The sequence below is a fragment of the Manduca sexta genome, chromosome 23, assembly GCF_014839805.1.
Source record: "Manduca sexta isolate Smith_Timp_Sample1 chromosome 23, JHU_Msex_v1.0, whole genome shotgun sequence".
Taxonomy (NCBI): Eukaryota; Metazoa; Arthropoda; class Insecta; order Lepidoptera; family Sphingidae; genus Manduca; species Manduca sexta.
The window spans coordinates 4,724,994-4,752,644 of NC_051137.1; the positions used below are offsets into that span (position 1 = coordinate 4,724,994).

At 31.9% G+C, this 27,651-nt stretch overlaps 1 protein-coding gene and 1 long non-coding RNA gene across 2 annotated transcripts; both read left to right on the top strand.

The window, feature by feature from the left end:
• Positions 1–27,384, top strand: LOC115443731 (retinaldehyde-binding protein 1). Its single transcript, XM_030169260.2, has 6 exons — positions 1–218; positions 2,240–2,478; positions 15,264–15,420; positions 16,197–16,339; positions 24,333–24,494; positions 24,838–27,384. The coding sequence occupies exons 2-6, from the start codon at positions 2,251–2,253 to the stop codon at positions 25,021–25,023; spliced, it is 876 nt and encodes a 291-aa protein (XP_030025120.1). The 5' UTR covers positions 1–218; positions 2,240–2,250; the 3' UTR covers positions 25,024–27,384.
• Positions 16,346–22,438, top strand: LOC115443732. Its single transcript, XR_005112849.1, has 2 exons — positions 16,346–20,309; positions 20,471–22,438. It is a non-coding gene; the product is annotated as an uncharacterized LOC115443732 (long non-coding RNA).
• Positions 27,385–27,651: the final 267 nt, after the last annotated feature.

Genomic DNA, 27,651 nt, shown 5'->3' on the forward strand with positions numbered 1-27,651 from the left:
CTATTGTTCCGTCCGTTAGGGTTTATCAGCAGGCTGTCCGCCGAGTGGAGAGCAGTGAGCAGCAAACACAAAGTGCTGTGCGCTTTATCGTGTAGATATAAAACGAGCGGGGCGTTGCGCGCGCGCACACTCGCTTGCACCTCTCACACGCCGCACGATCGATTTTCCGCCCTTTGTGATTTCCACCGGCGCGAGAGCCGCTCTACTACGCGAGTGAGGTTAGTGAATACAATATTACTACATTTATGCAGTGAACATATGGAAATGAACGATATATGTTTGTGTTTATATTTCGAACGTGTTTTGTATATTATGTGCATGTATAATGTGATATACGTTATTATTGCGTTTGGTTCAGTGTATAATCTACAAAATGATTTTTTTGATTTGGTTATGAAATATGGATTTCAAATTTAACGGAAATAATATTTGTATTGAATATTTCACGCACAGTAAATTATTTCCACCGGGTGACCAACTTGCTCTTTAACCTACTTTTTCGTATATTAATAATTATTAATATCTTATTAAATTTCGGACATTAGTAACTATAGGCACACGTTCCAATGACCCCTGCTAGAGCTATCGCTGTGAAGCAATCGGTAACCGAAAAACAAAGTCGGTGTATTTGAATTGATAATTTAAAGAATATTTTTGCGCAGTATGAAATATATTCTTACGAATAAGCATATTGTTTTGCCATGCGTTGCTTGAGTAGGGTTGATTGAACTAAAGATAAAATCAAGATAGTACAAATCGGTCATAGCAATGTAAAGTGGTGCTCAAAACAAAGAAACAGTAATTTTCCTGGATTTGCAAGCTTAAGTGTGAATAATCGTTTTTCTTGACGATTTATGTTCACCGATTAGATAACTTGCTTGACAACACTATGTACTTACATCATGTCATATGAAAAGCTACTAGCTTAATCTTTACCGATGGACTATCAATCGTCTAAGACCAAACAACGTAAAAGGAAAAAGGAACGTTAGTAAAATAAGTAGCTAATGTTATTACGTCACTTCTGCAATAATCTCTTAGCCTACGTCACATTTGAATCAAAAGATCAAAGTACTTGTTTTTATTTTATCGTCAAATGTTTATAAATTTTTTTGACCCACAAATACACATCTTGCTTAATATATATATATATGAATATGACCGGTCAACATATCATGGGGTAGATTATGGAAATAAATAGTCAAATATGGGTGTGCTAATTTTGTTTTTACCTCTTTTAAGGTATTATTCTGATGGGACATTCTGTGCATTATTATTAGTACGTAAAAGTAATATATAAGTACGGTATAGAAGATAAATGGCGCCCATTTGGACAGCCAGTTTTTTGCAATCTAAGACTCGGACGCAATGTGTTTTTAAACGTCCTAGCGACACGTGCGCCGGCGCATCGTGTTAGGAATTCGCAATTAGACCTTGCCTTGGAGCAGTGTCACGCCAAGTCAGAGCTCACTGACTACTGGTCAGTGACTACTGGAGACGTTGAGTATCGCAGCATATATTATAATCTGCAGGAAGTCAATATTTGGACATGTCACAATGTGATTGACCTTAATTATTTTTCCCTGGCACGTGAAGCAATCTCTACGAGAACAATGAGGCCTTAGCCGAGTACATGCGAACTGGCAGATGGTTACCATTTTTGACATCTACTCGTACAATAGTTATGGATAATTGAACAGCAAATTATATTTAATGGTTCATTATCATTAAACAGCCCATATTACTCATTGTTAGTATTCAGAACGTTTAGGATAACCCTTTTAAACAATATATTTGATTACTGATATGTACTGTATTATTTGATTATAAAATCCTGGTACAATACTAAAATAAAGAAAATATTTTTATCTGTTATATACGCAGAGACCCATAGTAGTCAGTCAGGAGATTACAATCTGTTCTATATTGGTAAACTTACCTTTGTGTATTAGATTTATATATCGCGATACATCCCACGTAAAAACAAATATAACTTTATGCCTATCAGAGGCTTTCGTAGGATAATATTTTATACAAGGGACCTTTTTGCCCTGTATGATAAACCTCATTAGAAATATTAGAAAATTAGGGTGTCCAAAGTTACTTTATTAATTAACTTTGGTAATTTTCTACGAGAGCGGAGGTTTTAGGAGATTTACGTTATTATATTACATACGTTATCATGTATAATTGGAGGAAAAATTTATAATTAATTAGGTATTTATTTCATTGTCCACAGTAAAATTGAAGATGGCTTCAAGCGAATTTAGGCTGGAGCGCAGCGTCGAGCTGTTGCCAGAGACAAAAGAGATTGCAGAGAAAGAGCTCAGAGAGACACCAGAGAGAGTCCGAGAGGCTCTCGAGAGACTTCGGGAACTTTTGAAGGAAAATAAGGACTTATACTTTGCGGATGACGATGAATTGTTAACTATTTTCCTCCGACCCTGCAAGTGGTATCCGGAAAGCGCCCTCGCTCTGGTGAGTAAAACAACAATAAATTTTGCCTTAAGTGTTGTTCACGAAACAAAATGCTTTAACATACTTATACCACAAAGATACTTTTGTTGTGTTATCTGTAGAGTGTGGAGTGAATTAGTATTTAGAGTCGTTTTTGAAAAATACACACTTCGGTTCAATTATAGTTGTAGAGATAAATCTGTATAATAATAAAGTTCCGTTTTGCTTTCTTATAATGTTTATTATTTTTGCACGAGTAACATATAGAGTAGTAAATAGCAAATTTACCTAATTAATTAAAAAACCTATAACATTTATTTAAACTATAACATGATTTAAAATTCGTAACCATGTTTGTGAATTTAGTTGAATTATATTATGCACGTGGCGTAAAGACGTTGTTTAAAAAATACTTCGTTGTGACACAGTCCAATATCCAAGGCCAAATAGGTTAATAAGTAACAAGAAACCCTTATTCATCCTCATCTGTATTAATTAATCCATTTAATCAGATATATTTAGACTGTATTTTGCAAACATCGTTAAGATTATGTATCAAGTGAACTGTGTGTTAATTAACGTGATGCAAATTTGCACACTGTAATTATTTATTGCTCACGGTTATTGAATTATAATTATTAGGAGATGCACATTATACAGGACGAATTCAATGTTAATAGCTTTTTAATCATTACGTGTGTACGATTTTAATCATTTACTTCGTGATTTTTAATTTTAATTTAAAGTAATATTAAAAACGTTATAAGTTTTTAGGGTTATATATAAATAGAATGAAAATTGATACGAATGAAAACAAAATTGCTAACGATTGTTAATATCTGTGTTACGTGCGTAATGTTACAGCCTAGTTAGTTTTCGTAATGCGCGGCTACAAACATAATATTGTGACGTTTCGGCAACAGTGCATTACGCTCGGTTAACGAGGGGTTTCGTAGTTTTGTCCTAGACCCAGCAGTTACTCGGTTACTATGTGCCACGAACGAGATTGTAGTTTAATGTATCATTACCTCCTTGCAACACGCCTTTATGTGCGAAGTTTGTAACTCTTAAATAATATTTACGTTGGAATGTTACACTTTTTTCATCAAGTTTTTTGATACCAGTTTGTTTTATTAAGTATTACATAATTGGCATCATTCGCTCCGAGATTTACAGACATTAATAATTCTGCATATTAGATATTGTAAACAATTCATTTGTTTATAACTATATTTGTCCAATATTAAAATCAACTCAATATAATTATGATTACCTATTGCTCGATATCATATTGTCTTTGTCAACATACATGATTATTATTTAAGTTAAAGTTGGATATATTTAAATTTCTTCATATATATATTCTTTACTAAAGAACAATTAGCTAACAGTGCCCGTCGTTGTGATTAATTGTCGCTTCTAATCATCGAGGCGATAACTACACATATTCTCTTACATATTTACTTGCATTAATGAGTTGGTTATGTAACAGCAATATTATTATCATTTATGTTGTATCCTAGAAAGTTCTTGTTAATTGCGGTAGTATCACTTTAATGGTGTCTTAAATGCAGTATGTGTATATAGACATTTAATATTTACTTCGTAAGAGTTGGTGCGGGTCAAGGTTTAGGTTAAAGGAGGATTAGAAATACTGGTCTATATGATGTGCTTTTATTAATATAGATGACTAATGTTTTTGTTTGTTTTAACGCTCTAGTCTCTGAAAATACTGATTCGATTTTTTTACTAATAGGAAGGTATATTATCCAAAAATAACCAATAGGGCTACTCTTTGTTTATGCACGGGTGAAGCCACAACTGAAGCCTATAGCTTGTCTAAATAAATGGCTATTTATAATATCACACTGTCACTTGGTAATTAAGATCATATATCAAATATATTTGTACATGCAGCGTATATTGTAATTTTGCAGCCTATTTTTTAAATATGCGCAATATGATGGCATAACCGGTCTGCTTGTTGATGAGCTCTAGTCTCTATTAACATTATAAGTCCATCACTCACATCATGCAATTGATCTAAGGTTTTTGTTTCTTTTTAAGAGATTTCATCTTCTATACTTATAATAAATCTGTAGAGAGGTCAATTCTGTACATGAAATATATTTCCAAAATAAGTATCAGGGGGTGATTAGGGATCGATACTGATGCCAAAAATGCAATTAGTAAAATTTTTGTCTGTCTGTCTGTCTGTCTGTCTGTATAACCGTTATAGAAACAAAAACTACTCGACGGATTTTAACGAAACTTGGTACAATTATATGTCATACTCCTGTGCTGGTTATAGTATACTTTTCATCACGCTACAATTAATAGGAGCAGAGCAGTGAAGGGAAATGTTGGGAAAACGGGAGAAGTTACTCAATTTTTAAGCTTCCGTCGCGTGTGCAACCTTAATGGTTAAAGCTACACAGAAATTATGTATGACGGAAATGTTCTCCTTAAAATTATGTAAAAAATATCCCACGACAGCATATGTCTATCTTTTATGGTTGACTCACAATAACGCGTGTAACTCCCGATAGCTTAGCAGTTCGAAGCTTTCTCATTATATTTGTCTACTCTTACGTTTATAACACTCTCAGTCATCCCTAATTAAAAAGTTAACATTATTAAATATTCCATAAAAAGAATCATAGAAATCGGTATAGAAACACCAAAGTTATACATGAAATACGCTAATAATAAGCCATCATGCGTGAATAATGATCATGCTATAAGGATTATTTTTGTATATATATAAGGTCGCGAACGCACAGGCAGACGGCTTGCTTGGCACCTAGAGGCTAGCGAATCACCTAGCGAGTAGCTTCGTAAAACGAACATTCTCGAACGTTCGCGACCGGCTCCATTTTTGAAGTCCGAAATCCACGCGGGCGAAGCTGCGAGCGGAAGCTAGTAGTAAATATAAAACTATCAGTATGTTCTCGTGGTCAAACTATTGAATTGATTATGATAAAATTTGGTATCCAGTAAGTTTGAATATCAAGAAAAGACTGACTATAATCTTTTATTCATATTTTTTTTTCATTTGACCCAAACCAAATTCCACGCCGACGTAGCTGTGAGCAAATGCTAGTAGATAAGTAAAAAAGAAAAAAAATATGTAGATATTGGAAACCGATCGTTGCATGTACAATGTATAGTCAGCTATGAAAACACCTCGATAAACACTACTTTATAATTAATAGATTAATAAATCTAAACTTCAAAGCGCTTCCACACATTGCCTTTTAGTCGAATTATAATTTTTCTTTATTTAAAATAAAGTAAACCCTTTAAAGTTTATTTTACTGAAAAAACGAAACAAAAGTTTAAAGGCGATTTGAAATTATTCAGCTATTTTTGTAGCTGACTGTACTTAAATGTATCATAATAATATATACGTATAAATAAAATGTGGAATCAGTCGGCTCCGACATCGGAACAGCTCCGATAAGCCCATGTCAAAGGGCAACGCTTATCAAACTCCATAGAGTTATCAGCTATCTCTATTTACAGACACGCTGCAACTCGCGTGTTAACGTTTATGTTTCGTCTCTATGCAATTAGAATAATATTAATTAATTAATATGAAAATATAATGAGATATTAAAAAATATTTTCACACTAAACACAAAAATCAACTAATAGAGTTAAATTAGCTAATGTAGAGACACGGTTATATCAAATTTAGCGACTCGATACAAATTATTTTACTTATTTTTTCATTAATTTGAATTGTTGAATATTTCAGATTAATAAAAAAACGTTTATCCATTAAGTTTTTTTTTAATATGGCCAGTGTTGCTTGTACCTTATTTTACTCGTGAAAATGCGAGGTGTAAGTACGCAAAACTAGTATCACGACTTGATTTTTTGTCATTGTTAGTTTGAAATTGTTTTCCATACAGGGTAGTCAATTGTATTATTGTTACTAAAGAGCGTAAAAATATACTTTTTTTTCTCTCTCCCTTAGGCAAGGCGCGGTTCCATCTGCCAGAGTCAAATAATATAACCAAACAAAGCTTTCTTAGTTTTAAAATTATAAACGCAGATATTATAATGTATATATTTTACAGACAAATATAAAACAATCTAATTTGCGTATTGGACTTGCGTCTTATTTCAAATAATCTTGTTGGGTAGAAGTATATACTTAATATACTCGCGATCATTACAGTCAAAATTAGCGTAATTATTTATACGAAACACAAATAACGACTTAGATAAAAACTGTACTATTAGTTCTGTGCTGCGGTCTAATAATACCTACCTAATTTAATTTTAATTTATTTAAAACTTTGTAATGATTGATATTACGTTTTTTTATATTCAAAATTCGAGTCTACATATATCTCTAAGTGTGTTTAGTTTAACAACTCAGTATACTTGGTTATTGAAATTTTCTAAAATTCTAATAACCATTTAAATTTAATTCAATTAATCTTAAGGTCTAATATTAATATTTTTAAATTTATCAGTTTTACAAAGAAAAACACGATTTCTCGCCGCATAGCTTAGCATTAAAAAGTCACAAAGATTTATCTACAAAATGACAAAGTATGCGTAAAATATAAACGTTATTAAGTAGTCACAAATACGATTAAAAATATTTTAAATAGGCTTCCACCATTTGATCTGCTATATAAATATTACAAAACGATGAGATTTTATAAAAAAAAAATCGTGCAGGTAATTTTTACCAAGGATTATTTTATGTTTAATTCTATACGCCAGTCCTGACGTGTGTAAATATTGTGGTATAGTTCAATAAACATTGACGGTTGATTCCAATGTCAACAACATTTAGCATTTAATTATACGCATATTTGCAACAGTGTATCAGCTTAGCCGGATATCACGGAATCAACACGAGTAACAATACGTAAAATAGAAAAATATAATTATGACAAGATGAATCACGTTGAGCACCGTAGTTTCATTAGCGGTTATTTATTGAATGTTTTATTATGCCCGTAAGCAAAATGTCCGCATTGATAAATAAATAAAACAATTATCTAAATAAAACATCCGCAGTCCGCCTTAAAGTGTAATGAATTCCAAACCGGCGGTAGCGATTTAGTAATATAATTTCATTATTCAACTCGACAACAAAAAAATCTTATCGTGTAGTTTCTGAACGACAGCACAGTTTAGAATTTTAGAGAAAAAAAAATATGGATGATTGCGTGGTAATTTTTTTAATGACATTACCTACCTGTCGTAACTTAATTATATAAGTAGAAGATCAAAATGCTGGTTCTAAAAATAACTCTTGACGTAATAGTAGTATCTATTATTATTAATATCTTAATTTTGATAGTTGGTCCCAAATAATAAATACGTGGTCACCACGTCAGTGTCTTCGGTTTCCTTACATTTAAAAAAAAAATTAGCAATAAACTTTGTGTGTCAGAATAATAAACGTCGGAGAAAACACTCCGCCAAGGTTTCTAATGCAATATGTGAACAATACCAAGTGGTGTGCATTTAGATTCCGGATTGATGTTGCATTTTACTTAATCGGGGTTTAGCATTGCATTCGATACGTTTTGTAACGTAATGTACCGGGTTCGAATAAAATGGAGATGAAAGTTAAAACAGTCTTTCAACTCAGATAAATGCGTGATGTTATGTATGTATGTATGTATGAAAGTTCGCTTTTCATTGGATTTAAAATATATTTTCTGTGAGTTTCAATAAATTCACTAAATCCAGGAATATTATATTTTAGAGGTCTTTATAATTTTTTTATTCCTTGAACTTCTGGTAGTTATAATAGGCATATTTTAGGGCTAAAGCCATGTCAATAAAAGATGCGCGGCACAAAGAAGGGAGTAGCGAGAAAAAAACCTATCAGTCCTACTTTTGGTAAGCGTTCAAAAAGCGTTACCAAATTATTGAGCTTCATATTATTATCTGCAAAAATTTTGGTAAACCTTGTTGCGTACAAATTATATTCTTTTCTTTATATTATAATATTAAAGTACCAGTCACAACTGAAGGAGGAGTCTTGTCCTCATAATGAATAAACAACAGATTTAGAAATAGATAATGTAGTCGTATACGCGTCAATATGTTATCAACATTTCACAAGATCTTTAACAATAAAAATGTATTGTTTCAAAATGCTAGAATCCTTGAGACGGATTATAGTAAATAGGTAATGTCCAAAGGGCGCGTTCGTGATCTTGTTTGTGAAATACGGATGCACGTAAAGGTAAATTACGCGATAACAACGATTGCTTAATAGCCTATAGCTATTAACAAAAATATTTACGTATGAAAATGCCTGAAGAATATATGAGTTGTATATTTTCCCTACCTCTGCTTTAACATTTTAAAACAAAAGTAATCATTTCTGAGTTTTGGAGGGAATTTCATTTAATTACTTATTACATATTGCTTTGTGAATAGGTACTTAATCCTCAGCAGATTCGGAAAGTTATTGATATGTAAAATAATAGGTTGTAAGTTATGTTTGTTGCGTAAAAGCAGGATTAGTAGATATAATTTAATGTATCTATATTCACAACAGGGTGTTTAACCTTTTAATTGAGAAATTGTAGAGTTTTGTTGTGAGTTACTTTAGATTTTCATTTTCACTACAATTGTGGTTTCGTAAATAGTTTATCTCAATATCTAACATTCGCGTAAACATAAGAAATCATTATTGTGGTTTCATTATGTTTCTTTTTTTAAATTTAAATTGAATTTGAATACACTTACTTTCCTTATAACATCTCGAACTGTTGCTATGTAGGGAGACGTGTATCAATGACCTCGTTATTCTAAATATTGTTTTACATGGGGTTATCAGTGGACAAGTTTTCCAGTGATTGAGCAAAATGAGTCGTAAACATTATGTCTTAATAACTTTATCAATATAAATGAACAATATATTACGCATACAACATTTTAAAATTAATTGCATATTGGAATACATTTTCGAAATGATAAGAGCAAACTGAACTTAAAGTGACGTTTACATACACACTACTGGAATGATACCAAGATGATAGCAAGAACATAATCCATCAAATATTTGCTTAATGCTTTATAAGCTCCCAGTAAATAACATAATAATTATAATATGACTGTAGATATTGGAACTCGCTACTGTGTCAAGATTAAGAAGTAATAATATTATTACGCGTTCAAGTACTTATAGATAATATTATATTTTTACAACATATAATTTAAAACTCAGGATGTAAAATAAGTTCAAATTGCTAAATTCGTAATGGCATAATTACGTTGAATGCGGTGATAGCCTAGTTGTGAATGGAACGGTCTGCCAAGCCGAAGGCCGTTGGTTCAAAATCCATCGCACATATGTACCTCTAGCATTATGAAGTTAGGTGCATATTGCTTGTCTATTATCGCTTGCTTTAACGGTGAAGGAAATCATCGTGAGGAAACATATATATCCAAGAATTCTCCATAAGGATTTTGAAGTATTCTGAAGTCTGCCAACTCGCGCTAGACGCCCGTCATGGACTAAGGCGCAAACCCTTAGTAATAGAGTAGGCCCGTCCTCAGCAGTGCGCAGTATATTATACGGGGCTGGTATCATTGTATAATGACGTGGAATTGATTCCAGACACACAGCGAAGTGCTGCATCCTCACCAGGATGTTACGTTATGATAATGTGTAAATTTTAAGTATTATCATTTAAATGATAATATTTAATTATTGAACTTGTAGCAAGTGAATATTTAATGATGTATATGCATTTTTTGTTTATGTTAGTATCTATGTTCTTATATTAGGTATAACTTTGCTTTTTGATATTTATGTTACCTTTCTTTTTAATTTTGTATCAATCTACGACAATTTGTTGTTATTTTTCTAGTAAACTGTGGATAACGTTGTGGGCTGCACACTTATGTAAACGTTGATACAGTAACAACCTGTTTGTAAATTTCATTGTGCAGCTGTTTGTTATCTCAACATAAATAAATAAATAAAAAAATCATCATGACAAAGTACAAGGAATAAAAATTAAAGATAACATAAAGCGCATGTAGCATTATGACTGGTTCTTAGCAGTAATAATGAACACCTTCGTTTTTATGTTGAAATTTATTCTAATGTTTTGTAAATGTGAATAAATGTGAACATTAACCATGTTGTAATAAATTGTTACTGACCAGTAACGTGTTGACGGTAACACGTTAACGTTGGAGTAAGACGTAACTTGGACCGATGATGTCAGAAATAAACTTAGCGTTTGACCAATGCAAGGTGTTTCAAATGCAAAAGTTCTATTTTAGCGTCTAAGAAAAGATGGACAGACCTTTAAGGTTATCGTGTATAATTGTATACAAAAATATATGGAGAATGGTTTAGTAAACAAAACTTTACCTAAACGAAAAATTGCTTGATGGTAATTTTATCCATATGTTATCATTGTAATGTTGGCATTTTTGGCTATAACTTTTAACTCTATCCGGTGTTGCCAACTTAGTAGAGTTACCATTATAACTGGTAGTATAAACTTCCCCCTATTATCGTAGAAATATAAATTTTGATGGCTTGTGGTTTTTGTTGCTGCACTAGTTTGCAATAATTGGTGAGAGGAAAAAAGCATTAAAACATAATTCATAATTTGTGACAAAATAACTTTCGCCAGTTAAAATAGTAGTGCGAGGTTGTAGCGTGTGTGGACTAAAAAAATCTCGCCAGAAAATCAAACACGTGATTCCATGTGGTGGTGGTTTGAGACAATCACTTATTGCGGGATGCGACAAAAATAGTTGGCAATACCGATTCTATCCCATTTGATCACTTGTTGCAGGCGTGCCAATGCTTTGCTAATTCATCAGTTAGAGTGCCTATTTGCAAAATATTTTGTCTACAATCCATGTTACATAACGTGGTAATACATGCATAGATTGCATAGTACATACCTAATTTATACATTGCTGAATATCTTTAAAAATGTGCGTCATAAAAAATAAAATAAATTTTATAAATTTATATGTAACAGGTGACAATATTCGCGTAAAATGTTTGACGTGTAGACGATTAAATTGAGCAACAATGTAGCTTTGTTAAGTAACTTAGTGCAGTTAATCTGAGTAATTCTTAGATAATTATGACGCGTTCTTTTAAAATCCGAAATGCTAACAGTAGCATTATTAGACAAGTACGCACATAAATGTTGCTAAGTAAATAGATACATTTATTAAGCGTTTATTGGAAATTGATTTGGTAGGGTTTAGATAATCTGGAAGAGATCGGTGTTAAAAATAAAACCATCCTACTGCTCTAAGTTACAGTTGATTTGAATATACATATTTTTGTATTATATCAATGAGTGTTATAAAATAAAATCTTCTTTTTATCTATGTAATCATGTTGGAAAAAAAACGAAATTACATTTACTCCTAAAATTACGTATCATTAAGCAAAAACAAGTGATTATTGTTTTGGAATGCCGTTGTCATAAAGTAGAGTAATCCAACCGTAAATTATTGCTAACAAAATATTTTAATTTTAATCGTATAACTTCGCATAGCCAAGTTAATCACGTATGAAGCCGCCGATAAGCCTAAATATAAAAGCATAAGAGAATACGTGTCACATTTGTGCTATATCTTGTATTATTCACACATTTAAATAAGCATTATGCAATAAATTATTGTTTATCGTACATGATAACAATTGACCGTAGCTTCATCGATAGTGATATTTGTTATAGATATGCGTCAATAAATAAATGCGTTTACAACGTTTACATGCGTTTCAACTCCAGTATCGTAGGCAGATGAGCAACTATTCCTCCTACGTTCAAGCAATAAGCTGAATTTCAAAAATATGTACCAAAAATTTTCTCCAAAATTAAGATTTTCCTATCGATTAACACTACGGATTTACAAAAAAAGACAATTTTTAGAACAAATTTATCATGTTTGAATAATTTTATAGAATCTGTTGTGGTTACATGTTTCATTCCTTTATTACCTTATAAATTACTCAGAGCGATCTTTAACTTAGTTTACGTGTACGAGTACAATAGTAGAATTATTTCTACTACGAACTAGGAAGCATTATATGTAAACAATAAACATGCTTTGTAATGTGTTTATTTATGCTTATTTAGGGGCCTTAAGCCCAGAGAGCCTTTTTTGTTAAGATACTGTGAATGTCAGTAGATAAAAAATATTTCTCTGATTCGTGGGTTGCACTAACTCACCATTAAATATAATAACTCAAAATATGATTGCCCAAGTTATTTTTGCGCGCAGTACGTGCGCGCTTGAGGTACGATGTTTGCAATCACTAGTGTTGGGCAACTCAGTGACCATCTGTGTTTCTTGCGTGATAATGGTCTTCATGTGGATGATTATTACTAACAATAACGAGAATTTCAGTGTTTAAGCAAGTGGGTCGCGTGCGTTCTTTATTCCGTAGTGCGATTTGAATTAAAATCTTATAATTATCAAATTGGTAATGGAGTTGATATTTGATACTTTGTAATCGTAATTTAAGGTGCGTGTCGTAAATAAACTTGGATTGTGATTCTAAATTGCGTCACTTGTATTACAAATATTTATAGAATTTAGTTATATTACTCAAAAACGATAAAAGATCTTTATATTTACAATTTATTACAAACCAAGACAACATTTTTTGAAGAAAATAACATAAATTTTATTAAAGCAATGTTACAAATTGGGCTATCGTTAGTGTGTCTATGGTGTTTATGTAATAAGTCATTGCACACACCCATCATTATGTAGAGTCTGTCTTTCTTTTCTGCCATCAATCAGTATGATTACGTGATTTGCATGTCTACGCGACAGTCTCACAGGCATGTATTCAATGAACCATTTGGCCCCGCTAATACTTTTAAAAGATTAATAATTACTTATAATTTAATGAAATGTAAAAAAAATATTTAAGGTAGAATCGATTACTACTACCTGGGGATATATATGTGTTATACAATGTATGTATAATGTTATTCCAGATATGTCTTGTTTGTTGCATAGATTGCTATAAAATGATCGACATTTAAGAACATGAATTTTATTAACATCTTTTGCTCGCAGCTCCGCCCTCAGTCCGTTCTCGAGATAAAAAGTAGCTTATAGCTTTAGGAATAACGTAGAACCCTATTGCTTCATTCCATTGAGAGATTCGGATTTTTATAAGCCAACTTTTATACTTTATGTTGTAAGATAGATAGTAGGTATTATAATCGGGACATCATTTATCTGGAGTATACATTTTAAATTTGGTCACACGAGTGTTCCCGTAAACGTATTAGTAAATTTAAGTGATTTTAAATGAAATTCTTTTATCTATAAACAGTATACATAATAAACAGGTATATTGAGTAACGATTAAAATACTTTTTGTTTATTACAATATTAAAACCTAAATACGTACCGGGCTCGGTAGTTTACCTATAACCTTCTATAAAATTCTCCCGACAGTAAATAACCCCTTGTTTTCATTGTATTGTTGGTAATGCACCATATTATCGAAACTGTCGAGGAAATAAGCCCCATTGTGTTTTCATGATAATGTAAACTATTCCATATTATGATAACAAGTTGGGATTACAGCAGAGTGCTTCGAAATGACAATATTTTTACTCCTTTTTGCATGACTACTGTCAGGCAGACTACGCACGGGGCATTTTTAATCAGATTATAAATGATTACGATATAATTACCCGCTATGTTATTATATATTGTCAAGCTGTATTATCTTTTTAAGTGTACTAATGATAAATGATATCAATCAGCTACGTATACTAATTTGTGAATATCTATAAAAAATAAAAGATTTTTTAAATTAATATTTAGATATTCTTTATTAAATGCGAAGACAACGCGTTGTGTGGTATGTTTCCCTATTCAGAAATATTAAAATATCACGCTGGAAGAAGTATTTTAAAAAGTTTACGTATACAATTATTTAATTTAATGGGATAATTAGAATATATTAACCATTGGCAGAAAACATGGTGCGTGCACTCATTAGAAACTTAATGTAAGCTTCCTTGGAAAACTTGCTTATGCAAATCAGATAACGCCTCCTCACAAGTTTTAATAGTATAACTGCAGGGAAATTTAATTGCAGCCAGTTAGACTGTTACACTCGTTAAAATATTAGTCACGGGCTAGCTTTCTTGTGGTTACAACGTTAAATAGTGAAAACGTATGTAAGTGATAACCAGAGGCGGCCTTTGGGGGAGGCGAACCGGGCAACCGCCCGGGGCCTCGCGCTCACAGAGGCCTCGCGCGGTGCCTCGCAGGACCTTTTTTTACGTTCTTACCGACAAAACTGTTAAAACAGGGGAACGTTTTTTTACTCTGCCCGGGACCTCGCGTCTGTTTCTTTTTGCTTTCGCCTGGGGCCTCACGTCGTTTAGGGCTGCCACTGGTGATAACTACGATCATGTCTGTTGCCTTCAAAATTCAATGTAAGGTTCATCAAACAGCGCGATGACGTAACGCCAAAATCATGCAAGTTGGCCTTTGGAATCCCTTAAAACATAGACTGATCACGCATTACAGCAATGTTTTGATTTATTCATAGACATATTAGCTTTTGCACCAGGCTTCGCCCGCGTGAAGGAGTTTTCCGGGATAATATTAATAATAAATTTATTGGCACGGTTTGGTATCGTATTTTGAATGTAAATGTATGCTTTTTAGTTAAATTAGAAATGCAAAATAGAAACATTAATTGCGTTGTCTTTGTTTATAACAAAAAACAGAATACCTGTAGATCCAATGACTCATAATACAAAAATCTTATATCTTTTTTTTTGTTTTAGATGCGTCGTGTTGCTGAATTCAAGCGTGAAAATGCGTCTCTACTGGACGGTCTGTTGCCAGAGCATGAGAAAGATGCCTTTTTAGAACACAAAGTCGTCAATGTGATGAAAGGACGCGACCACAAAGGACGAAGAGTCCTTATAGTCAATGTTGGAGGTAGGTATCGGTATGGTCAGATATTATAGAGTACAATAGACTTTTTATAAATGCATATACGAAATTAAAATATATATGTATTGCCATTTTATAGCTAGGTACTAGGGAATGTCAAAATATTTTGTATCTGATTAAATAGCAACCACGATGAACATGGTAAAATATATCTTAAAGTAATTGGTTTTAACTCTCGTTCTCGGCTTCAGGTCGTCGCGTTCCGGGATCAACTGCGGTACATTTATTAAGACAGGGCACAATTCAGGCGAACGACAAGGAACCTAATATCTATCGATAGACATAAAATGTAGAAGTTTCGTAAGCAGGATGCGGGATGCTAATTAGTGAAGGGGTTTTGTCAAATCTTTAGGCTATTAGGTCGCGTGGGTCGATTGAAATTGCACAACCAAATACTTGTTTTAATTTTGCACCGCTTATAATTGCCGCTGTGCTCGTTTTGAGTAAATGCAATTGACGTATTTTATATATTTATCGTAAAAAAACGCGCGTTGCTATGTAGCGTCCCTCGATCAACAATAACACTATAGATTTCGTTTCGTTATTGTTGAATGAGTCATAGGAAATAAATATTTTTATAAGCACTCAAGGTATAAATAAATAACTTGTTTATATTAATTTACAATAATAATATCCATTATCAATACATCAATCAAATATAATCATGTGACAGGTGTGATAGGTTTTGAAACAGTTTTCTAGAAAGCATTATTTTTTCTTTGTTTTCTTATGTTGAAATTAGTAACAATTTTTTTTCTCAGGTACATGGGACCCAAAGAAAGTTAATGCCGACCAACTGTTTAGACTATTTTATCTCATCCACGTAGCCGCCATGCTGGAACCCGAGTCTCAAGTCCGTGGCACAGTAGTAGTAATGGACTTCCACAACATGGGATGGACTCAGGTCAGAACATAATATGACAATATGTGATTAATTATAATATAGACTCAAGTCTAATTCCTACGTTAAAGTCTGATTTTCTGTGATATTTTGTTAGAATTAGATCTACTGGACATAGTCAGTCTTGCATACAAAAATTACGCAAAGCTATGCTTAAGACACAAATTTATTCGATTAGCTCTTAGTCAAAACCCGACAACTTGCCTCTTAATTAGGTTTAAATTAGGAACCGGTGATGTTTTTGACAGCTATATAAGCAATTCTTAACCACCTCTTAAGAATTGCTTAACCACCGCTCGCTTAAACAAGTTTATAAGTAGGACTAAATGTTTTCTGTCAAACAACAATTGAAAAATGTTTATTTTTTTATTTATGTAATCTGTTGATTTTTAACTCAAAAGATCCGGCTTAACGTTTCATGGTCAGTCTTGAATAATATTGCGTAGCAAAGTGTTTATCTAGTTGTATGTCATAAAAATATTATATTTTGATTATATTCTTTTTAGGTCATAAAAATATTGAATAGAGATAACAATGTACGTCATCATTTAGTCAACGTATAAGAGATATGTTTTTTCAATTTACTTTCAATATACTAACACTATCTAAAAATTATGTTATCTACCTATTATTTATTTACAAATTACTTAAATGAACCCACGATAATTAAGAGGATGGAAGTAAATATTCTTCACGTATTACTATTTGTGATTAAATAACTAGATTAATATCATAATTTGGCAGCGAGGCGCGCAACAAACGCACTCAGCAGTCATCACTAACCAACAAACGGGGCACCGTTAGTTGGTAAGGCATTACTTACTCCTTTCTTCTATATAGAGTATATATTATTAATAACAATGCATAATAAGTTCTTGTTGCATATTTGTTTCAGAACATGCGGATAAAAATAAAATATTAATTTCTATATTAGGTTACCTAAATTATTGATCTTTGTTCCTGTTTACACATGTCCTGCGTATCGACACGGTTTTTCTGACCCTTATTGTGTTTACAGGGTTCAGGAAATAAATATTCAATGTGAAACGTATTATGTAGTTCTAGGTCATTGCTTTAATTTAATTACGTGTTCGAGTGTCTTCTTTGTGACATCATCAATGAAAATTTCGCATTAAATGTAAACATTGTTAATATGTTTTGGTACGAGTCCAAAACTAAAATGTTAATAACAATACAAAATATTCTGTAAAACAAGTTAACGGAGTACGTGACTCTTTTAAATCATTTAAAAGATAAACGTCGACAGGAAATCATATTTTTTTAGAATCGCTTGAAGATTTATTGTTGTAGTCATATTGCGCTTTAAATTATCAAATCGGTATTTGGTCTTTGTTTTCTATTGATATTTATGTTAGGTATTTCTTTATTAATCGTCAATTCCTCTATAAACTGGGGGCTTTAAAGAATATAATTATGATAGAGACAATTATAAATAGAGAGAACTTAAAAACCTATCAGAATATAGGACATCGACATAATTTAATACGTCGATAAGGTCTGTAGTCCGTACAATATTAATCCATTTACATAAATTTAAAACATTTGTTAATTTCCGTAAATTACACCTTTTTGTTATATTGCATGTTATCAACACGTGTTAATAATTGCTGCTCAAATGCGTACAGATCACTTTCACTGCGCGTGCGCACGGAATGCTGACTTGACGTTTATTGTTTGACAGTTTTTGTGTCAAACGGCCACACATCAATGGTGTGACTGATTCATGGCAGGTTCAAGTATTGTTTACCTATTATTTTTACTGCGATAGACAGAAAATGTTATGAATTAGGTTATATACTTAAAATACTATGTTAACTATACTATAGAATGTTATAGAACTTATGTTTTAAATCATAATATGGTAGTATTATCACTCATACCATGACTTTGCTAGCATTAGGAACCCCTAATGGTATATATAATTGGTTACTATTTATAATTATTGAGATATTCAAGAATACATTTTCATGTTATATAGCCTGTTACATCCTACGACCACCACTTGTCTTATTTAAACGATTCATCATTATTGTTAGCAATAATCGTACGCAATTATTGAACTCCTGAAAATATGAAATGGCGAGGCAATACTCGCCCGCATTGAAGTGCATAAACCTTTTGACTCATATTTCAATGACGATTAAATGAGGCTTAAGATCCTTTAAATTAAAATTTACAAAGTTTTAGGTTAAATTAAACCACTTTATCACACTTAAAAGTATGCGCCAAAAGAATAGCCTCACATATACGGTAAAATGTATATTTATATACTTACTTACGTGAAAATCATTACGTTACTTTTATGTACTTAGTTGAAAATAAAATATAATAGTCATCAAAATACATTATGACGTGAAAGATATAAATCACCTTGTCAACAAATAATTTAGAGATATCGTTAAACCATCTTTGCATTATCACGAAGATCAGTAAAGCAAATCTCCAGGTTTTCTTTGTTGAAAGTTCAGGCGCGTAAAACGCACTGCGCATGAGTCATGAAGCAGCTAAACAAAGTATAAAGGCACCTAGCCTAAACGTATAATAAAAAATGCTTGCTGTACCACGGTTTAACAAAGAAATGTACAAAGTACACTTGTTGGCGTGTCGACGGCGCCTGTATTGTTGCAATTATTATATGATCTTTGTTTTAATGTAATGGAATATATGTGTTTGTTTACAGGCGCAAGTGTGTTTGTAACCACGAGAACAATTGTTTAAAAATATGAATATATCATTTTACATTCTTACAATGGCGCATTAATAAAATTTGTGTTGTTGTGTACTAGAAGTTTGTAGAGGAATACGTGATTGGTGAAATATGTCTAATGAAATAATATTTAAATTATACGTAGAGTATCCAGCGCAAGACTGTTCTACTTTTAAAGGTTAAGCAGTTAACTTTATGAAATATATTTATAATCTATAATAATATTCGACACGAATAGATCATAATCGAATTTGATATGACAAGCATCAATAATCTTCATTAAACAGGATATGTTAATCTTATCTGTTAATTTTAAATCCTATTGTAGATATATTATCTATGATAGTGTTAAGTAGCGGGATTATTTTATGAAAATAATCTGAACAGAATTGATTTATAGAAGGTTTAAAATTCGAACTCTCTGTTTCAACTATACACCCTACATGGGTTCAGCTTTTCTCGTTTGTTTTCTCCACATAGTTCAAGCTGAAAAGTATTAAAGAAAATAGTATAAAATAAATAATTCAAAGACCTGTTGTAATCCACACATAACTCGGTATTTGGCGTAGCTGTGGATAGTACCGCGGTATCTGGCCGGGTATTAGTATATGGTCGCTGAGTGTGCCAATTTGCACTTTGCACTAGGCGCGCAGCTATTAAATAGATAAATTCGCTACCTATTCCGGTAAAATAATGCTTATCTGCCTATATCTGAACAAGCTTTAGATTAAGTATAGTATTTGCAGGAGATTCGGAATTACATTCGTATTCCATGAATTTTACATATATCTTAAAATATAAAGTCAATTTCGTGCTAATAATGAATAAAAAAAATATAATAATTACATAAACAGTTGGTATCAGCTGATTTAAAATGATTATTTGAGAATAGTAATTATAAATAAATAATGGCATTTCGAGTTGCTTCAAATAAATCTTAAAGATAGAACAATAAACACATAAAGAGCAATAAACTATTAAGAAATGTTTCCTACTTACCATCTATATTTATAGCCGATTATTTTTTTTAACATTAAATATAACACATTTGTATTAATAAATTTATATACATACCAAGTCAGATAGATCCATCTAATAAAGGACCCAGGACACGTATACTTACGACTTGAGTAACAATTTAAAGAAAAAAATATTTAGTATAATGATTTACGTGATAAAAACTAACAAACAAATATAATTCATTATTTTTAACTGGACAGGATGCCTTGAAATTTGGCAAATAAGGTAATAAAGTAATTTATATAACAGACAAGACACAAACACATACTAAACTTCGAGTCCAAACTCTGCCATTCATTACAAAATAACAAATCAGTCCACATACGGGATAGTAAAGATGATCGAGGCAGAGAGCTCATCAAATTATTATACGATACATAAATAAGGTAATAAAGTAATTTATATAACAGACAAGACACAAACACATACTAAACTTCGAGTCCAAACTCTGCCATTCATTAAAAAAATAACAAATCAGTCCACATACGGGATAGTAAAGATGATCGAGGCAGAGAGCTCATCAAATTATTATACGATACATAAATAAGGTAATAAAGTAATTTATATAACAGACAAGACACAAACACATACTAAACTTCGAGTCCAAACTCTGCCATTCATTACAAAATAACAAATCAGTCCACATACGGGATAGTAAAGATGATCGAGGCAGAGAGCTCATCAAATTATTATACGATACATAAATAAGGTAATAAAGTAATTTATATAACAGACAAGACACAAACACATACTAAACTTCGAGTCCAAACTCTGCCATTCATTAAAAAATAACAAATCAGTCCACATACGGGATAGTAAAGATGATCGAGGCAGAGAGCTCATCAAATTATTATACGATACATAAATAAGGTAATAAAGTAATTTATATAACAGACAAGACACAAACACATACTAAACTTCGAGTCCAAACTCTGCCATTCATTAAAAAATAACAAATCAGTCCACATACGGGATAGTAAAGATGATCGAGGCAGAGAGCTCATCAAATTATTATACGATACATAAATAAGGTAATAAAGTAATTTATATAACAGACAAGACACAAACACATACTAAACTTCGAGTCCAAACTCTGCCATTCATTAAAAAATAACAAATCAGTCCACATACGGGATAGTAAAGATGATCGAGGCAGAGAGCTCATCAAATTATTATACGATACATAAATACTTCTTATTAACATTATACGTTTAAGTGTGAAAGTTAGTAATGATGTTTAGTTGTTTTTTGGACGCAAACATAAACAAAATTTTGTATAATTGTAAAGTGACCAGTAAGGCTGCAGTCTTTGAAACGTCAGGAGAAAATTATAATATAAAAAACAGCGATTCATAAAAAAAAATTTGTTTCAATGTCTAACATTCGCGTGTTTACATAGATAGTGATGTCATAAATTAGTACCTACTAATTAGTGAACATGGTTAAACTTTTCTACGTGTTTTTGTGAAATAACGAAATGACGAACCGTGTTATCTAAGCACTCTTAATAATACCCTAAACATCTAAAGAGGTTTGACGAAAGAGGTTTATGCATGAACATAAACCATATGTATTGTGAACACAAATCTAGTTGGAAGGAAAAACAGTTTTCCTCAGGATTTGGTTACAAGGGACATCACGTCCGAGGCTAGGCAACTGTTTGTTTATTCCGTGGACGTTATCATTTCTTCCTAAATGATCTGTCGAGCGTGACATCATTGTTTATCGACAGAGATTCGATACTTCAATAAAATGATACTCTTATCATATTTTATTGAGATGTTCTATTTTCGGATATGATTTGAATTGAATTTCAGACTACAGATGTAAGATATGAAAATCATTATCATTACTGATATCTAAACAAGTAAATGAAATTAAAGTATTTGTCTGTTGTTTAGAAAGAAAGGCTTTTTCCTCAGGCCATTTTCATCAGTTACATGTCGTACCTAATAGTTATACATACATATTTTCTGTCTACATGTGTGTCGGGGTAAATTATGAGCAATTTGTTATTTATTATTTATATTTCTCATCGTTTAAACTTTCTCAGGACTTTCACAAATAATTCAAAACCAAAATTAGCCATATCGGTCCAGCCGACGTCGAGTTTTAGCGAGACTAACGAACAGCAATTGATTTTTTATATATATAGATAAAACAGGAAAGAATAAACATAACTTGAAATTATATTTAGGACAAGCTAAAATCCTGATATTATTAAGACTTATATTTGCAATCCGTAATAAGTAATGTTGTTTACGTAGAACTATATAAGTCTATCAATGAAGGCGCCGAAACTACAACTTTTACTCCGCCACTTAAGTTCCCGGTTGGTTACAGCAATACGAAAATGATTATGTTCCAAAGGAAATTAGCCAACCAAATTTATATCGCCGGGGTTTATAATTAGTCGACCTGATATTTGCCAGCCATTTGCACGAGCACCATTTAGGGCTCCGTACTCATAGTTTTGACAAAAAAAACAATATTTTAAGACAACATCCGTTCCTTGTTTGCCTGTACTTGTAAGGAAATGAGTTTTCCTCCATATTCGTGTGAGGACGAAGTTAAACACACTTTGTATGAATAAACACGTGGATAACAGTCGTAAAGGCTCTTTTTGTTAGTTTTTACGTTTTTATCCTTTATCAGTCTGCACCACCAAATAAACGTGGAAAGTCACCTTACAGAATACTTTAGACTAGACTGGCAGCTTCATTGCATAGATTTTCATAATGATTTATTTTTCGAATTGAATTGGTATGTTCTTTAACTTGATCTTTACCGTCGTCCTTGCTGGTGAGCCTCAATCAGAGCGTGTTTGCAATAAATCGTTATAAACGTCTGTAACTCGCAATATCACGGTCGGACGCTTTATGATGGCTTCATAAATCATAGCATAATAACAAAAAAAAGTTGATATTGGGATATTTAATTTTTTTACTCAGTATCAATCCGGAGTCTAGAATTTGTGCCAAATATGCCGACAGCCTTGCCCCCTGTCACATCATGGGATAGAATTGACATAGTAGAAAGTGGGTGCATCCGTTGCGCCTCTGCCTATTCCTGCAGGGATAAAAGGCGTGTGTATATTTGTATTTAACAAAGTTATATTTATATGATTTGATTAGATAATATTTGTTTTTGAATATTGCTGTAACGTCTTCACCTCAGTTATATAGGTCATATAGTTAATCAGATTTTCAAGGCATTATAATTCCTTAAGCTTCGCTTAAAGAGTTTTCGAAATAAACGCTTTAATTTATTTCCACAGTTTGTGACGGTTGTAGATGTGCCTTTGCGTGTCATAAATTTAGTGTTTATAAATATGTAGTTGTATTAAATGGTGTGCGTTCGCGACGACAAAACTTTCCTTTTCGTATGTAGGTTTGTTGCGATGGCAGGGATTGCTTAAGATTTATAAGCTACACAAACTTTAACTTTGGGTTTTAGAGAACTAGCGAAAGTGTGTCGTGAAGTTTTTATTTTTAACCGATGCTAAAAAAGATGATTCTATATTCGACCCGTATGTATGGAAGTTTGTATGTTCACGATTTTCATTGAAATTATTATTTTATTAATTGTAACCATAATTTCATACTTATACACGTGACTGGATAAAAGTCGCAGGAACACGTTGGATACAGGCCGATATCGACAGGTTCGTTTGGAAATCTTTGGGGAAGGCCTATGTTCAGTAATGGACTTTATGTGGCTGATGATTTATTTATTTATTTATTTAAGGATTTAATTCATGATGATGAATAATTACTTTTATTTGATACTAATGGGCCTGGCAGACGCTCTGTTATAGATAGCATTTTATGTAAACTACATTTCAACTAGATCTAGATCACGACAACAGCGTTAATTATGGAGTCCAAAGTTATCCTTTGATATAATCTGGAAATAATTAAACTCTCTCAAAATTATCATTGAAATCAGCTACGTAATTTCGGATATAAGCGTGTACGAAAATAAGTCATACAAAAATATCATGTAAATTGCCGTCTTTTCCCGTTAATTTTTAAAAAATATTCTTTGATACAAACTTGTCCTGACAATTAAGAACACAAAAGGAATCCGTCAAGTTGGTGGAGCCGTTTCCAAGTGATGCTCATACATACATGGGGCAACAGATTTTTATTAATATATATTTTGGAATTTTGATGTGTCCTTTCCAGATCGTTTTATTACGTTATATCAACTATTTATCATATCTATGTAAAAATAACATTGTTACAGACCATGGGTCTGACGCCGTCGTTCTCCAAAAGGCTTCTGACGTTCATCCAAGACGCGATGCCTCTCCGGCTAAAGGAGGTGCACTTCGTGAAGCAGCCCATGATCTTTAACGTTGTATGGAACATGTTTAAACCATTCATCAGAGAGAAACTAAAGACCAGGGTAAGTAATTTAGTGATATAAGTCTGAATATGTTAATTATAATTGTTGATATTTTTATTGTATGACTGAATTATAGTGTTCTTTAAAATTAATGTTACCTTCGATTTATTAGATTATAGCATAAAACTTAAATACGTCATAGTATACATATATAACTAATATTATCTCCAATATTAGGGATTTCATAAATATATGTTCCCCTACGTTGGTAGATTTATCAAGGAAAATCATCATGACTGTGACGTCCTTTTTCTTTCTTGAAATCTTGAACGCATAATTCTTCAGGTATTGTAGGTGTTCATAAAAACTCTGACTATATCTAAAAATAATAATATATTTGCAGATCTTCTTCCACGGATCGAAGATGTCCTCCCTGCACAAGCACATGTCCCCGAGCCACCTGCCGGCGGACTACGGCGGCGAGCTGCCCGCCATCGACTACTCCGGCGCCGAGTGGTACCCCGTCATCAACGACATCCTGCCGCACGTTAACAACTGGAACTCGTACGGGTTCGCCAAAAAAACATAAATACAAACTACCATATATTTAGACGAGGCCGTGGCCAGGTGGATTCACTAAAGATTTCTGTATTTGTTGAATATATGTTAAATTATTGGGACAGCATACATGAAATTTTCGCTTTGTCCCAAGATCGAAATTTAACATTTTGTTCCCTTGAACTGAAACCTGGCTACGCCCTTGAATTTAGATTAAATGCAAATACGTATCATTAAGACGCTTGCGATGTAGACCAAACTGAACCAAAAGACATTTATGAAATTTAGAATAATTTGTTATTTATATTTTGCTGATATTACGAAAATGTTAGTTTATTTTTGATAAGTCTCATGAGCAGTTATGGTGCAACTTTGTCTCACGTAGTTTAGTTGTAAACGTAGTTCAAGTTTGAGTGGTTTTTCGAAGAGTCGTTTGGACATTAGAACGCGCTTTTCGCTGAGCACCGACAGTATAATAGTTATTTAACTGGACCAACGTAGAATAGACAATTTAGATATAAGAAATAAAAGATTACATATACATCGAAATTTAATTATGTATTGAATATAGATGAAGAAGGCAGCCATTGGTGCCTTTATCTAATTTTATATATGTATTAAAAATATATGCAAAGGAGTTGCTATTTTTCGATATGTATGTATTAGTTGCGGTAAAACGTATTCTCTAATTTAATGTAGTAATGTTTGTAAGAGGCCATATTTGTGTTCTATGCGGACTGGTTTGTTTGTTGTGAGTGATAGGTAAATACGTAATAGTATATTTAAACAAAACTAACTACATATGTGATAAATAAATGACATACTGCTATTTAGGTAAATATATTTTGTAATCTAAGGATCAAGAATTAACTGAATGAAGTTTCTAAAATTAGAAATTATTTTCATAGATATATTTTTAGGCATTCAAAAGATGTAATGATGAATTTAAATTGGTTTAAAATATTTGTTTATTTCGTTATAAGTTAAAATTGTTTTAATTATCTACCTGCAATTTTTATGAAATAAAAGGTACCACAATTTGTAACTAAAACCCTACTCGTCCGTAAATAGATTGTCGACCTAAAAGTATGATTTTATAAAACATTAAATCGCTGAACGAAGAAAAAATATATATGTATATGAATCAAACAGTGGTGCTCTTTGATGTTATAAGCAAATAAAATAAAAATATTTTTTATATTTTAAGATTTAAGACAACTAGTTTAAAATGATTTATTAATATATTTTAAAACGAACATCTAAGTAAATAAAGATAATTCTGTGCCATTCAACGCAGATTTCGTGATAGATTATAAATTCTTTGAGAACAAAGTTATGCAACATAAATTTATAGCGCTTTATTTCCAAAAAGTAATGTTAAGTTATTTATACTTTTTAATAAATTTTGAATTTGGCCGGGTTTAATACAATTTGCACACGCAGTACTTAGATTTAGGTATTATCGCTTGTGAATTACGTGATTAGTGAGCGAATTTCATGACATGTACGAATGTTAGTTGTAGTTTTATGTTGCACATAACATAAGTGTGTTGATAGAGAGCTTATGCAATTACCATCTCTATTATAAGTATATTGTGCCAGTTATATACCTTGCTCACCAAGATTTTTTTGCTAATTTTAAGCAAATATTTGTTTATTTAATTCGTATACAAATATATTTATATCCTTTTGCACTAGATTTACAAAACTGTACATATATTCAAATATACATTCTTTACACATTTTGTGATGTCACCATTGCTTTTTACATTATTTTTGAATGTTCCATTTCATGATTTTTTCCATTCGTGTGCGTGTACATTTTTTATACAATTAAATCTTGACAATTATTTTCTATAGTTTACTTATATTACGACAAGTGAAACAACGATTGTTAATAAAAACGTCCCATAACGAAACGGCAATAACGAGTTGCGATAAATGACATAAGTCTATTTTTATATAATAAAAATAAAAAAATAACCTGCAAAAATAAATCTAAGATGTTTGTGGAGCAGCATAATTGACCACAGCTGCCAGTCTACTGTCGAGACTAAACTAAAATATCGGTGCATACAATATGCTATATAAGCCATCGAGTGTATATTTGTGGTGAGCCATTTAATACAATTTTATTTATAATGTTTTTCATATTTTACATATAGATCCGACAAGAACAATGCAATGTGAAATCTCTCTAATAATGTGGCTTACTTCCATATTGTATAAGCATTCCAAATAATAATGATTATATATATAATTGTGTGGTAGATAAGTAGATGTAACTATGAAAATGATACAAAAATACCTGGATTGCTCAAAATAATAATTATTGGAATTGTAACATTTTATATGACGTTTTACTTTGATACAATAAAATTATGGTATAAAATATATCGCGTTTTAATTAATTAACCTTGCGTGGAAATTAACCACCGTAACGTATGTATTTATATATTTATGTGTGAAGCGAAAACTTGAAATCACACGACGAGTAGTTTTTTAGTTCTTTTTTTTTTGGCAGTTAAAGATATTTTGAACGCTCGACGGCAAATACCACTGTATTTTACTGATAATAATTATATGATACATAGACACACTTGTCTATGTATCTGTATGTCTGTGGCATCGTAAGTCCCAAATGAATAGACCGATTTAG

Coding starts and splice junctions, on each gene's coding strand:
- LOC115443731 (XM_030169260.2), top strand. CDS start 2,251: ATGGCTTCAAGCGAATTTAGGCTGGAGCGCAGCGTCGAGCTGTTGCCA. Junction 2,479..15,263: donor CGGAAAGCGCCCTCGCTCTG/GTGAGTAAAACA, acceptor TTTTTGTTTTAG/ATGCGTCGTGTTGCTGAATT. Junction 16,340..24,332: donor ACAACATGGGATGGACTCAG/GTCAGAACATAA, acceptor ACATTGTTACAG/ACCATGGGTCTGACGCCGTC.